The following is a 15,971-nucleotide window of genomic DNA, read 5'->3' on the forward strand; positions in this document are numbered from 1 at the left end:
CTTAAGACGCCCATTTGCACTTTCGGCGCGGTAAAAAAAAAAAAAAAAACTTTCTTAGCTTGTAGCCACGCGCCAGCCAATCAGCTACGCGACGTATTACGTCACACACTGCGTAACGTACACTTGGCGGGTGGAGGCGGAAATTATCGTTGCTGTCAGTGGACATCCACGGCTTTATAACGCGGCCAACTACAGGGACAGAAAAAAAAACGTGTCCAGGGTTGGAGACAAATGAGCGAGGAGTTTGACGTACCTGGTATATTTTACTTCATTTTTTTTTTCATTTAACAGCTGTTCAATTTTACCCAGACATTGTTTACGTTAGCTTTAGCATAGTGTCGGCCTCTTGAACGCGATGTCGAAACCTTTTTTTCCTTTGTTTTCTACCGGAAATGCTGTGACGTCACAAATTGAAGCCCCTCCCCGTGAGCGCGAGTGAGCGGCTGCGTTGTGAACACCTCCGCTGGTGAAACGAAAGCTAATTAAAGCGGATTTGACGTGAACGTTGAATTAGGCTTCGATGCAAAGCAGGATTCAAATTAAGGTGAGCAATTATAAACCAACAATATTTGTTTTCCTTTCCTTTCCTTCCTATAATTATGATTATAATAATTATTTACAAGTTGCACCTGAGTATAAATCGCAGGACCAGCCAAACTATGAAACTTATCAGTGAAATCATACTATACTGAATTTCCCAGGCTCCAATTGTACACATCACTGCTCACCTGTTTTCTAAATTTCACCTTGTGACGTTCGCAATGCGAGCCCGAAGGCTCGTTGATGTTTCAGTTGACAGCAGAGGGCGGTATAAAGCCAAAACGGCGGAATTGTTATTCAACAACATGACATCAAATTCATTCAACTGATTTAATATGAGCAACGTGTCGCCCTACGAACTTCCCAATTCATCCTCCGTTAGTAGCGACTACTTTAATCAACATGTTTCATGAGCAGCTATACTTGCGAATGTTATAAGACTGCCGTCACCATCAATCTCTCACCGGAGTATATGCTTTGGATCACAAACTGCTTCTTCTCTTTTCCAAACTTTCCTCCCCTTGTCCTTGGTTTCACTTGTTTAAAAAATGTGATTCCACAACCTGGGCGGCTCGTATTGAAACATTTTCTGGCAGCGTCTTATCTCGCTGTCCTGTGTATGAGCGGTGCTCATTGTTTACTCCTGGTTTGTGTTTAGTTTATCTTTTCCTTTTTTTTTTTTTTTTGGGTTGTAGCTAAACGTCTTCATTTAAAAGTCTCCACTCGGGTCAAATCTTCTTTTCTTTGTTTCAAATCAACTGTGCTCGTGTAGAAAAGCAAAGGCAACTTTATGCCGCCCTCCAACTAGTTCTGACCTAACGGTAGCCATCCAAATGACCCAGTCCTCAACACCACGCAGTGGAATGAGTCAGTTTGTTTTCTGTCCACTCCTGTTTTGATGACTAACCTGTCCAAACATGCAAATCATTTGCTTTGAACATTGAAATTTACTTTAAAATATGTTCATGTCCCCCCACCCATTCTCACGTGAGGTTTGCGCCCACGTTCTAAACACGTTAGGTTCTTTTTTTTTTTTTTTCTTTATGTGTGACTCATTGCGATTTCACTTAGTTCGGATTGATTTGTGTACTGGACTTTGTACACTGTTATCTATTAGGATTTTTTTTCTCTACAGATTCTACGGATATTTCGATTTAATTTACTCTGTATTTGTGTGTGGGCGGCACGGTGGCTGACTGGTTTGCCACTTTCAACTTCTACACTTTTTATCTTAATGTACATATATATGCGTGACCTATACTGCCCCCAAGAGGTCAAAGCGGGCAGAGCAGAAACGGCGGGTATAATTGAACATTTATTGTTTGGTTTTACCAAATTACTACTTGTACTCTTTTGCTTAGTTTTGACATCAGCGAATAGTCAATGGATGGTGGATGGTGTATTTAAAAAAAAAAAAAGAAATTATATATATATATATATATATATACATATATATATATGTATATGTATATATATATGTATAATTTAACTGTATTTATAAATACAATAATTATATGTCCGATATATAATTTAACTAGCCTTCAGATTTTTCTTTGCGCAGAATGTCTCATAATTTAATCACATTTAATTGAATTTGCCGTGTCCCCCGAAATGGGTGAAAGGTCCTTCTGACTGGAATTTTTGCTTTCTCTCCTCCTTACCACAGCCCGGATGTGTTGCAATCTCTCCCCCACTTCCAAAAACTCCCTCCTTTTCTTTTTGATGACCCTTGTCCACCCCTCCCACTCTTCCCTGTTCCCTCCAAAGGCCGTGTGTGGGCATGTCCCACCCTCAGATGGTCGCAGGCCTGGCTTCAAGGATGGACCGTGCACTGCTGCTCCTGTCCTTCGTGTGCGCTCTGACTGCGAGCGTGACCCCGCAGCCTACTGCAGGTACAGTAAGCCACCCCGTCATTTGCAAAAAAAAAATAAATATTGATATAATGGCTGTGCATGCTGGAGACAGTTGAAAATGTAAATAACATAAAATGTTCATGGTTTCTTTTGAAGTTAATTCTAATTGCGCTCCGCTGTTAATCTAATGATAAAAAGTAAAACCTGTGAAGACATTTTACAATTTATGCAATGTATTTCACAATAGTATGTGTGCACTACACGTATGTACTGTACATTGTGTGGCACATGTGTGTTTTGGTTTTAGAAATGTAAAAAATATATCTATATTTGTCTGGTATACGGTAGCGCACGCACATGTTTTCATTCTTGCCCAGCGATCCTATTCGGGCTGTCTCCTCCTTTCCTGGCCTCTTCCTGCTCCAGTGTTGTGTTGGGAGGGAGGTTGGCATGCTACTAAAAACACGGATTTGGCTGTGGAACATGTGATATGATGGATTATAAAAAGCAAGGAAAATGAATGAAAATAAGGAGAGACTTTGAATGTAAGTGCTAAAAGCGACTAAAACCTGTGATGCTGCTTCTCTGGATATTTAAAAAAAAAAAAAAAAAAACTCAAACACAAGCACCATCTGTTCATCTGAGCATGCATCACACAAACACACACAAACTTTCTAAGATATATTTTAATTCATCATGAGTTGTTAAGTACCCTAGACGAGAGCTACCGCTAAATCGAAGTCATTTTATTATGATTATGATTATTGGGGATGGGCGAGTACTGATACCAGGTATCGCTATCGAGCCGAAACTGGCCTGATTTCAAGGTATAGGGTAGTCATGAAGGATGCCGATACCAGCAACCCAATACTTCAGGCAAAAATAAATAAATCTGACATAGAATAAGTCTCACTTGCCAGTGATTGGTGCCAAACTGCGGACGTTTGACACTCGGGTGAGTCATCAAGTGTGTCAGAAAGACAGAAAAGTCTTTGTTCACTGTGTTAATTGACATTTTCAGTATCCTAATTACTCGTGGTACTCAAGAGTGAATAGCCAGAGTGATATCGATCTGAAAAAATGTGGGAGCCAAATGACTGTGCAGTTTATTTTATTGCCATTTAAATCCGGAGTGTGCCAACTTTGGTGCTTGAGCACCAACATTTATGAAAAAAATTGACCCAAATCGTATTGCAATGATAATTCAGTAATAATTCATTCTCAAACTGTATTTTATTATTTTTTTGATTTACTTTGTTCAAACGAATAATTCTTTCAGGCTTTAAAACAACAAAAAAATGATCATCGTGCTAATATGTATTATTTACAGTTAAATAAAATGGCAATATTTACATTCACTGCCATTGACGGGTATACACGTCAAAAATTCTATTCATTTTACATATGCTGGCAGTGAACGAGTTAATTAATAATACTTACAAACTACATCAAAATTCACCAATTTTAGAAAAAAAGAAAGCTAATTAATTCAACAAATATGACAAGCCTCATTGTAATAAAAACACTCAGGGGGGCCCGGGCCACACTTTTCCCACCCTTGATCAAAGCCCTCAAAAGGCAACCTGGGTGGCAAACATTTGGCCGGCCCACCCACACTGGATTTGCTCTTTCGTCAAACACAATAAAGAGCAGAAGAGGCCAACAAAATCTCTTTGTGAAACTTAGAGGTGTTAGATGTTTTACAACGGGGGGGACATGAATGCAGAATGGCAAAACAAAAGGCCAAATGCCCGGAATTGTAAAAGTGTGTGTGTTTGTGTGTGTGTGTGCGCTCTCAACAGAGTCATGCCCGAAGAGACTCGTGGGAGTCGAGAGAAGGAGGACGTGTCCGCGTCCGTGCAAAGGCGACCAAGACTGCAGCGGCAAGCGGCAGTGTCTGTGCGACGGACAGTGTGGGCTCAGCTGTGTGGCTCCAGGTAGCTTGTTTCTCTCCGCGTGTGTGCGCCCGTGTGTGTCCACGCCCCGTTGTCATTGTGTTTACTCACAGCTGTGTCAACACACTCATGCATGTCGTCGACTTGTCTTAAAATGATGACGTGAGAAAAGTGTGGCCAAGGAAAGGATTATTTTGTGATCCAAAGCATACCACATCAGGAGGGAGTGTCTTATGCGGGGCTGCTCACTGATTGTCACGATGATTGCTGAATGAAAATGACTTGTGAGGTGTGAAGGGATATACGCCGAGGTGCCAAAAATAACATTTAATATTCACACTCAGATAAAAAAAACTCTCACACATACCATAAAAAAGTCCCATTACGCTTGAGATTCTTTTAATCCACCGTTCTTCGTTTCTTTCACATCATGATTTTTGACAAATAAATGTCTACACTGAAAAGTGTGGCCTTTTTTTTTTCTCCTCATTGTTTAGTGTGTTTTTTTTTTGGAGGGGGGTGTTGTTTCTTGCGGGTGCTATTGCCAGTATCTTTTGGGCATGTGTGAGAGTGTTTCCCATGAAAGTGAGAGACTGATGATCATGAGGGTTTTTTTGTGGTGTGAAAAAATTTGGTAGATTTTTTTTTTTAATTTTTCTTTTTAGTGAAGGTAAGAGTTTTTGGGTGTTTGTGAAAGTCTTTCTTGGTATGTGTGAGAGTTTCTTAGTGAAAGTCTGAGAGAGGCTTTAACTACATTTAATTACTTATGTAATGGTTCCTCCAATTAGTGTTTCTTTTTTGGCAGGCGTTCGAGAGTGACTTGACAGGTGATGAGTTAGTGTGAGAGTGTAACTGAGAGTTTTGGGTGGGAGTGTGCTTTTTTTCTTGGGGCGGGTGAAATCCGAGAGCCAATTACTCTCAAGATTTAAGATTAAAATCTTCTCTCAACACCCACATTTTTAACACTTCTAAACAAAAAATGTTTCACTAAGACAAAAAAAATGTTTTTAGAGCTTGTAAAACAAGAGTGATAAGCGGACCTTTGCGATGTGTGAGAGTTGTTTTGGTGGGCGGGAGAAGTATTTAATTAGAATAATCTAATGGAAAATATTATCTTAAATGTACTGCGGGTCACTATTTCTGACTTGAGACTAACAAAGGCCTGCTGACCGCCCGCTTCTGCCTCCCCCTTGGGTGTTGCCCCCCCACCCGTCAACCCCTCCCCAGGTCGCACCTGTCGCTGGCCTCTGCCCCCCCGAGTGGACGCCGTGGCTCAACTGCTCTCCCCCACTAATACCTTCTCCGCCTTCCTGGAAGTGCGATGCAAGCCGGGCTTTGCTTTACCCGGCGGCCTGGATGTCACCATTCGCCGTTGCCAAGGCGACCGTCAGTGGAGCGGTGACGAGTCCATTTGCACAGGTGCGTGAAGAGTTGTCCTGTAATTTATTTCATCCCGCGTGGACCTTGCACAGGTGACAGGGTGGGAGAATTTGAATCACGATCTTGATTTTGTCTGCCACGATTCAATGAACGTTATTGACGTTCCAAAAGTGGCCTCTGTCGCGTTTCTAATTCGACACTTTGCCAACCACCAGGGGGCGATCACATGGTTAGGGCTTCATTTAAAGTGCCTAATTAATAAGCCATCACACCCTGCAGAGTCATGGCAAGAGAAGAAAGTAGAGAAAAATTTTAAAATGAAGAGTTGGATTAACATTAACGGCATATTTCTTTAATTTGACAAATTATTTTTGTGATTATTTTTTAGTATTTTTGTTTAGATTGCATTAAGATTTTTTATTCATTTATTTATTTTTTTTTAATTTCATGTCTTACTCACAAGCACCAGGAAAAAAAAATGTTTCAAACCCAGTCAAGGTACCACTGAATAATACCAGACAGTCACGTTTTTTTTTTCTCTCTTTTCATTTCCCCCCCGAGCAGATGTTGTGCGTGCATGTGTCCAAAGATTGAAGTAGACCTTGTGTTGTGTCAGTGAGAGACAAAATAGAGTCACATACTCAAGAATGAAGGCCATTGTGTTTGACTGGCCTCCGCGTTGCCATAGCGACCGCAGCTTTGCTGCTTGAAAAATATTTTGGTCTCAGCCTTGTACCTTAATTGTAAACACGAATACTTGTATAACCAAACAAGAGCCCTTTTATTCGAAAAGAAATACTGCTCACTTTTGATTGACACTGTAATTGGCGTTCATGTAACAATAATGAGCGAATTATTCAAACCATCAATACTCGCCAAGGGCGAGCACTGATACAAGGTATCGAAGCAAACTTCTCTTTTCTACCTTTTACAAATTAACAACCTGGTCATGTGGAAAGCTTTGAAAACCTTTTGTGACGCTACCGAATCTACTTTCGCTCACCCGATGAAATGATCTATCTGTCTCCGACACATTTCTTGTGCTTTGGATTTGAAATCTCAGGCTTCTTACCGTGCATATTTTTTACCAGGTAACTCGTATATATCCGTTTAACAAATGTGAAAAAAGGGCCCAATTTGAGATTCAAACTCAGAACCACACGCCAGACATGAACCGCTCTCACACCGTGTCGCCTTGAATGAATATTCTTCCAAATACTCAACACGTGTTAATGTTGAACTCACAAATCAAATCCCACGACGCACAAGCACTTACTCGCAGCAGAAACGCCTTCAAAAACTTGACGCTTATTTCTCTTGTCAGCTTGCCAGCTCTCATAAGAAAAACACACTTTAAAAGGGTGCCGATGCAGCGCAAACGCGCACGCGCTCAGATCTTTTGGAGCCTTTTGGAAGGCCGTGAAATGTGAAATGAGGATACCATTGTCAGCTCTGTGTTTGGTGTCGAGTAGCCGTGCTGCTGAGAGACGGCCAGAAGGTAGGTGGGTTTTTTAAACGTGTGAGAGCGCCGCTTTGCAACTGCGCGTGTGTGTGTGTGCGTGCGTGTGTGTTTTGGAGCTCCTTCATGCCTGCTGAGAGCCTGTGGGCGGCCGATCACTGTCAAAGTGGCACACAGAGATGCGAGTGTAGATGTGTGTGTATTGTAGAGAGGGGGTTCATTTTGTGTGCGTGTGCGTGTGTGGGCGGCCCATCACAGTCCACAGAGTCAAAGAGGGAGCGAGTGAGCGAGAAAGAGAGAGAGAGGGCTGAGCTGGTCATGCTGCTTGAGGCCTTTCTCTTCCCCGCTCTCCTCTCATCTCCTTCTCCCTCTCATCCTCTTCCATGCGAGGGGCCTCCGATCAGGGCTCGCTCTACAATGGCAGCCAAAAGCAGCGTTGAGGCAAGGGGTTGGTGTTGAGTTTTAAAGTAAGTAATTGTAATTGAAGTAATTGAGTACAAATACTATGCAGATTGAGTTTGATGACTGTAAATGAATTGTTTGAGGCTGAATTATCCTAGCAAGATTGTGCTGTTGTATTCTGGATATAAAATATCATTTTTATCGATACTTAAAAAAACAAATTTAATAAATAAATAAATAATTAAAATAAAATATATAATATATGTAAATAAATTATATATATATATATATATATATATAATTTTTTTATTTATTAATTAATTTATTTATTTTTTATTTTTTTATTTTATTTATTAATTTATATTTATATTTGCCCATCAATCTTCTCTTTGTATTTCCGCCAGAGCAAGAGATCAGAGTTTATCAACAGGTCACAAACATGCCAATGCCTGGCTTTTATGAGCTAATACTTAAACAGTCCTGGTGCCGTATTGTCTGGTACAAGTCTACTTGAAAGTCCAGTTATTCAAAGAATGTTCAGCTTTAGCTTTGAATGTATTTGGCTAGTGCAATGTTAAATAAGTAAATCGCTAATTTGTGTATTTCTTGACACCACGGTACTTGAGCATTTAAGTTTACTCTACACATTTGATAGACATGGAATTAAACTCACCAGGTCATCGCAGAGCTTTCCACGGCATGATGAGAGGCTCAAGCTACCAGCTAGCTTGTGATATAGCAAGCTAGCGAGGCTATCTAGGGCTCCTCCGGGCCTGAAACAGGTTGCAGGCTCTCATCCTTGCTTGTGACTTAAATTAATCATAATCTAGCTGTTCTTTAAATTGTGGAATCCATCAAAAATGCATTTTCAGGGTTGAGGTGTAGCCAGCTAGCTAGCTAACTGCATGTAGTGGTAGAAATGGGGTGATAATAACAACTAAGTAACTCGCATTTGCCTCACTGATCCAAATGAAGACAAACATGTAAAAAGTATTTCGAAAAACAAATCTCGGAATTCACTTTAATGGGGACTTTATGAGAGATTTGATGTGGTTGGCTCCAAGAATTTAGTATGGTGAACGTGTTATCTTGTGCCAGCCTTCAAAAACAGTCAAATCTGACAAAAAAAACTAACAAAAAAACACATACAATTTGTGTGTGTGTGGGGTGTGTGTGTGTGTGTGTGTGTGTGTGTGTGTGTGTGTGTGTGTTTAACTCTGCATTAGTTTGATCCTTAAGTCACAATGTTAGCAAAGCAACAGGAACCCATTGTTTTGATAGCATAACCGTTGCGCTAACGCTAGCTAGTTCTCAACGTGACATTTTTTCTACCCTGTGTGTCAAAGTGCCTCTTGTTGTGAAGTGAGCTGAGTCGTGTTCAATCAGTACTTAGACCATAACCAGTCTTTTTTTTTTTTTTTTTACTCAAGTATCTGTACTTCTGTTTAAATACAGCACACAATGTCAGTACTTTAGCCACCTCTGACTAGTGTCCTTATTCTCATTGCACTGACGCAGCAGTTGATACATAATGTAGCTTTTAAAAAAAAAAAAAAAAGACTGAGATTATACACCTGCTTCATTGGGCTTTGGTGCTGCAGCTTGTGTGGGAGGCAGCACCAGTTGAACTGAGCTGCCGGCTCTCATCCACAGCCAACCACCCTCACCCATAGGTGCCTTTACATTCTTACAGCAAAAGATGGCCCCCCCTCAGGCGAGCCCGCCGTTTCATGGCGCTCCCCACTGAGCAACCTGCGCAGGCTCTTGATATCTTTATTTGCACTCCAAACTTTTATTTTCTCCCGGCGCGAGCTGTTATACAATGACGCTGTTGTGGAGAAGGTGCTCTAATGCGTTACCTAAGAACGGCGGCGGCGGCTTAAATAGAACAAGACCCTCCATTAATGCGTGACCGTTGACCTCGCTTCTTGTCCGTCGGGCGTACTTGAAGTGCTTCAGCGTCCTCCACATACAAAGCCCTGCAAGCGTTTTAGCACTAAAGTCACACATTGTATGCCGCAATACGTCCCAGGTTGTCATTTTTTAATTTTTTTTTTTTGAAGTGACGTGGTTAAATTTCGACATTTGGTCACTCAATGTCAGATTGGTCATGTCAGAACATGGAAATTATATTTTCTAGGCTGTTTTCAGTAACAACACCGCAAAAATTGTTTTCCAATCTGTTTTATGTTTGGTGATATTTAAATATGTTTTATTGGACAGCCACAACATGGTATAATATCGAGAAATGTAAAAAACGTCACTTTTAAAATCTCTTGTACATAAATGGGAGATAAATTATAAATAATAAATAAATACATAACATAAATAATTAAATGAAAATGCATTGAATTTCAAGTTAAATATAACTGCGATTGTCCTCATAGGAAGTGATTTTTTTTCATGTTCCACTAAAGCAGCCATAGGCAAACTATGGCCTGGGGGCCACATGTGGCCCGTGACATGTTTTAATCCGGCCCGCCAAACTTGAAAAAACTAAATGAATAAACCTTTTTAATGTTTTATTTTCTAAATACTGTGTGATATTTTGTTGTAATGATTTTGTTCATCTTCATTTAAAATTAAATGATTTTTTTTCTCCCCAATGAGGTGAGGTGACCAAAACACTCCATCCATCTGCTCCTGGTCGGGCCCCTCTGTCATTTTTTTTTTGGGTGTGTGGTTCCCCGTGTTTTGTTTTTGTAGGAAATATATATTGAATCTTTATCACCGTTTTTTGGGGGGGGGGAAGAATTTTGGGTGCTTCAAAAATTTTATTGATCTTTTTCATAAGCATTTCAATGGTCGTCAAGTGGATTTTTGCTGTTTGTGGGCTGTCCCGGTCCAAATTGACTGTCCATCCTGCCCTGCAAAATAACTTTCGCTGCCCATTGAAATTTTGCTTTCGACTTGGTGTGGTGCTTTATATGCGCGAGGCTGCCACCCCGTCATCCCCTCCCTATGCACACCACTGGATGCAGTGCAGTTACAAGTCCACTTGGAACAAAAAAAAATTATTATTTTAAATAGGTAAAAGGAGTTTTAATATTTCGTCGAGTGTCAAAAATCAGCATAATAATATATTTTTTTAAATTACCATTAAAATATATGCCTCACCATCATGTTAGATAAACTGTTGTCTTTAAACAACTGAATTGATGAACGTGTTCTTCCAGAATCTGCTCTCCGTGAACCAATCGCATCCTCCCCGACGTGCCTCCTTCCTGAGGAGGTGACGAACACCTTCGCCATCGAGGGCGCCGCCGCCGTGGGGACGGCCATCCGCTACAGATGCCTGTCAGGGTGAGTGAGCTCTGGAGAAGGGAAGGTGGTGGAGGAGGAGGAGGAGGAGGAGGAAAGAGGAGAGGGTTCAGGCTGTGAGTATGTGTGTAGGCTGCAGCTGCATGTGAACCTGAAGTGGTACGGAGGTGGATGTGGAGGAAGTGACAGAGCGTGAAGAAGAAGAAGAAGAAGGAGCGATGAGGTGTTTGAGAGCGAGGGGGTTGCTGACTGATGAATGGCTCTAATACAGTTTTGGAGTTAGAGCCAGCCCAAGGCAGAAGAGGACCGACCACCTGCGACCACTATGAAGCCCCCCAGCAGCAGAGAACAGACATTAAAAATATTTGGGTTCACGTCGTTTATTTTGGTCGTAGCAATAAACTCAATTCACTTCACAACAAGCAACAATGTGGAAAATGGTAAACTAATCTTACAACCACCTAACCTTGCCTTGAAGCGACAGATATTTGAACACAATACTGGAGCAACGAATATAAGGTGACTTTTATTATTCTTTATCTTAAACAGATAATACATTTTTATTTTTTTTTCCTCAAAGAACACGTCATATTACTGCCGTTTACTGCGGTGTTTTCATCGGCTTCATGTATGTATATTTTGTATTATACCGCCCCCAGGTGGCCAACGTGTGCATACCAGAAGGAGCAGCACAATGTGAACTGAGTTGAAAAAAAAAATGTGGCAAAAAATGTTCAATTTTTAAAATTCTATTCAATTATGCCTCAATACGTATGTCAATATAGAGGGATAATATTCAAAATTTTATATTTTTCTTTTTTTTTTTTTTAAAGTTGACTGGAATTTTTTAAAGCTGATTCAAGAGAGTTTTGCGTTACAAATGTGCTAACGGAACAAATTACATTTGCATCTCAAGGGGCACATGTAGTTTTATGAACGAATGAAAATTTAAATTTAGCCAGTAATTGCCATCCCACCCTTCAAAAAAATGTATGACTGCCTGTTGATGCCACTAGATGGCGGCAAAGCAATACTTTTCTTTTAGACAGAGCTATGGTCTCATTTTTATATAGTTGTTTTTAGATGACGCCAAAGCACTAACTTTATATTAGCCAGGGCTTTGTGCAAAATGTAATAAAATCATTATTTAGCCATGGATACTTAATTTTGTCATATCTAAACGCATTGTTTGTTTAAACTGTACATAATAATACAATAGCAATGTATTCAAATCCTCTTAAGTGGAAATTCAACAATGACTGTTCAAAAATCCGCCTTTTTGGCAGATATAAAGGGCCCCAAAGTCCAATTTTGCTTGGGGCCCCAAAGTGATGTGGGCCGGCTCATTCTCTCCATCTATTGAGCGAAACGGCTCGTGATTACAAGCTCGTGTTGAATGGACTCCCTTCCACATTGACTCATCCACAGCGGGAAGATGAGTGGCGATGTGAGCCAGACAGAAATGAAAAGGAATCATTCACACCTTTTTTTCCCCTCCCTTTTCATCAGCATTTGTTTTTTTTCCCTTCATGCAGCGTAGCATCTTTTGCTGTCTATCCTGTCACATGTCACTCACGAGCCATCTGCCTGTCCCTCTTTTTTTTTTCCTACACAGGGCCGACATAGTTGGAAGACGTGAGAATCACTGTCAGGAGAATCAAACCTGGCAGTATCCTCATCCCATCTGTAAAAGTAAGTGAGCGATCCAGGCGTACACCTGCAATGTTTGTTTTGTTTTCACATTTATTTCCTCCCCCACGCGCACGCTGGCTCCGTGACATAATGAGTCGATAATTAACGCTCTGTATCTGGAAAGCCAGCTATATTTTCAACTATAATAGGAAAAGAAGCCTTCCAAACGTCACACTTGCTCCATGAAGTAGTCAGTTTCACAGTGCTTTACTGCTCTCTAGTGGTGGAGTATGACATTGCATACATAACAACGGTCACTTGATTGACACGGCGACAAATGAAAAATTAATTTATTTTTATTTATTGTTATTGTGTAATTTATTTGAAGTATTTTATTCTTTACTGTCTCTCTAAAAAAAATTATGCAGCAAAACAGTCTTCATTATTTGAAAATATATACTGTATAAAAGAAATAGTATTTATGATTAATAATAAAATATTTTCTGTAAATTATGTATTTTGTATTTATTTTCAGAAATTAATATAAACAACGTAGGATAAGTTTATACATATGGTCGCAAATAATCATTTGAACAAAAAAAATTCAAATCCTGAACATTGAAGTCCAAGATTTAAAAAAAGAAAAATGAATTTATGAGTTTTTGACCTCGACACCCTACTGCAGTATGATTATTAAAATGATTTTAATATGTTTTTAAGTTTAATCAATATATGTATTATGAGGGCATAACTCTAAACTATGCAGTACTTTTTCTTATATTTGAAAATACATCTTGTTCATTAGTATGTGCTACTTTTCTTATCTGATTGGCTGAGACAAGTCACACAATTCTACTTCCATATCGTGAGACATATCGGAAACAGTCCCATTGCTAATATAGTTTTAAATTTCATCCCCCAGAATTGCTGATTCAAAAGGCCCTGGGCAGATTAGATTTACATGGCAACATGGAGGCTGAAATCTGATTGGACGAAAGAAATTGTCTCCATACATGTGCTCGGAAACAGGGCAACTAAGAGAAACATTATGAAATGAAGAGTATAACAACTGGAATTACATTTTGACGGACTAAATATTGAATTTAGGTTGATCATGTTGTTGACTGTAAACGACCAACTACAAAAAATGTCTTTGTGGGCACGGGTCAGAGTTGTTCTGTGAGCCTCCTGACAAGGTGGCGCAGGGCTACGTGGTGGCCGTCCAGAAGACGGAGTACGAGGTGGGCTTTGACATCCATTACCTCTGTAAGAAAAACTTCCGCCTGGACGGACCGCAGAAGGTCACCTGTTTGTCTAACGGCAGCTGGAGCGCGGCGCCCCCATCCTGCAGAGGTGAGCGACACCCGAGTGTGATGAGATGACCGAATCAATATATGAGTCACAGCATTATACAAGCAACATACTACAAAATTAAGTATGAAATATTATTATTAAAATAACATCTACACATTTATTTACACGTATTCCATTTTATTTACAGTGAACTATTTAGCCGTTTTTAAAAATCATAAAAATATCATGTACATAAACAAATTAAAATAAAATGACATGATTAAAAAAGAATCACACAGAAACAAACTAAAAATGTGATTAAATTAAGATGACATATGTATTCATTGAAATTATTTCCTTTTAGCTGGTCAACTATATGGTGAAGCAGCATTTAGCTGTTATGCTGCAAGCAAATGGAATCATCTAACAACAAAAGTGAAATCAGCCCCAAATGTAAATGCTTTAGAATCCAAGTTAAAACTATGCTCCCCATAGATAGATTATGCAAGTGTACCTAATGTTGTGGCCGGTAGGCGTATGTTTCCACGACTGGCAAAGTGTGTGACAATGTCTGCTTTTCCCAGCTCGCTGCCTCATCCCTGCCGAGAGGAGCCGCGTGATGATTGACGGCGTGAGGCAATGGCCTTTTGACATCACAGACGCAATGGTCCCTCACGGAGAAAACGTGACGTTCTTCTGCAAACACGCTCACAAGCAGTGCAGCTTCCGTGCCGCGCAGACGTGTTTCGACGGCAAGCTGCAGCCGCCGGCCTGCTACCTCGGTAGGTCGTCGACGGGACATCCGCGGTCCGGTTTGTTGACGGTCGAAGGCTGCTGTGAGATTTTCTGAGCTTCTGTTTGATTTGCAGAGCCCACATGGCTGCAGTATAAATTCTTCCCTCACCGGCTCATCTCCGAGATTGAAGCGTGCGTCGACGCCGACGCAGAGACCTTCTGACCTCGTAGCGCTCTTGTGCCACACTTGTAACACCGTGAACGTCGCCTGTTGCTGTGGATCAGTGGGCCAAACTGCCTGATCTGTGCCTCCCGGTGTATGGTTTGAACGCTGTTCTGTTCATTTGCCCCTCCCCTCTACTCCATAAAACTACATTTGCAAAAAGTAAAATGTAACATTTGTTAAAACAGTCACGTTTCGACAGTAGCATGTTTAACTCGTTTACTGCCATTGACGGCTAAAGACGTTAAATATCCTTTTTTTTTTTTTTTTTTTTTACTGGTAGTCGCGACTGCACGTTTCTCGTCAGACACAGATCATTTTCAACATGTACTAATTTCAAGTCATAATGACTGTTTTGATAAATAAGACTTCTTTTTTTTTTTAATTCAATCCTCACCGCTCCCGCTTCAAAGTTCTGCTACACCAAAACTATAAAGTAATGATGCTGCAATATATTGTAAATAGCGGTCACCGTGCCTCCATGGTCATGCATACACTCGGTGGAGATTTCATTTAGCACAACCAGACAATCTAAAAATGTAAATTTGGGTGTCACAAATAAAAGTAGTGCTGTGGTGCCATCTCATGGCATCTTGTCAAAAATTTAAATGAGAGGAGGAGCTTCTATGAGATGCCAAAGCCTAATCTGATAGAAAAGTAGCACTCTGCTGCCACCTTCTGGCATCTATAGGCGACTGTAAAAATTAACGCGGTAGTTTCCTGGCGAATGCTCGAGATGACCATCAAATGTGGTGTATACCGAATGAAGTGTCCACTGAGAACTGCACTAGACTACATTTCACACATTCTTTGCCATGTTAGCTCCACCGTATCTTCTTTGTCTTCTTCTCTGCTTGACGTGACTCATGAAGTCTTGATGCTTCTAAGTTTTTTTTAGTGGTTGGAGTGATTTGAAGTAAAGTCAACTCAGATTTACATTGGCTCCAGTATCATTTTTTTCCGACCGAGGTGAGCACTTCTCTGTCTGACACAAATTTGGATTCTGAACCGCTCCGTGTAATATACATGACGCAGTTGTGTGCCGCTATTTTATGGTTTTTGTATGGTATTGATGATTTCACTGATTGTGACGTTTCTCTCTCTCTCTCTCTCTATTAGTGTTGTGCATTTCTACGAAAGCGTGAAACGATTCAAGATTCGATTTGAAAGTGGAATGATTTAATTCTGTTCTTAGCGGGATTTTGATTCTATTCGATATTAACGATATTGGGATAGGCTCCAGCACTCTTGTGTGGAAAAGCTCGGATAATGGATGGATGGATGGCGTGTCTTAAGTT

At 40.4% G+C, this 15,971-nt stretch overlaps 1 protein-coding gene across 2 annotated transcripts; it reads left to right on the plus strand.

Moving 5' to 3' along the window:
• Nucleotides 1-105: 105 nt before the first annotated feature.
• ntd5 (ntl-dependent gene 5) lies at nt 106-15,607 on the plus strand. 2 transcript variants are annotated; one of them, XM_088306594.1, is made up of 10 exons: nt 106-256; nt 417-544; nt 2,207-2,432; nt 4,196-4,330; nt 5,516-5,707; nt 10,706-10,832; nt 12,406-12,482; nt 13,593-13,775; nt 14,300-14,497; nt 14,585-15,607. In XM_088306594.1, the coding sequence occupies exons 3-10, from the start codon at nt 2,321-2,323 to the stop codon at nt 14,671-14,673; spliced, it is 1,113 nt and encodes a 370-aa protein (XP_088162720.1). In that variant the 5' UTR covers nt 106-256; nt 417-544; nt 2,207-2,320; the 3' UTR covers nt 14,674-15,607. The 2 variants fall into 2 exon arrangements, with proteins under 2 accessions (XP_088162720.1, XP_088162721.1); XM_088306595.1 differs by having other exon boundaries at nt 2,308-2,432.
• Nucleotides 15,608-15,971: the final 364 nt, after the last annotated feature.

The sequence above is a fragment of the Idiotropiscis lumnitzeri genome, chromosome 10 (genome assembly GCF_059441095.1).
Source record: "Idiotropiscis lumnitzeri isolate Australia: NSW breed Sydney's pygmy pipehorse chromosome 10, RoL_Ilum_1.0, whole genome shotgun sequence".
NCBI lineage: Eukaryota > Metazoa > Chordata > Actinopteri > Syngnathiformes > Syngnathidae > Idiotropiscis > Idiotropiscis lumnitzeri.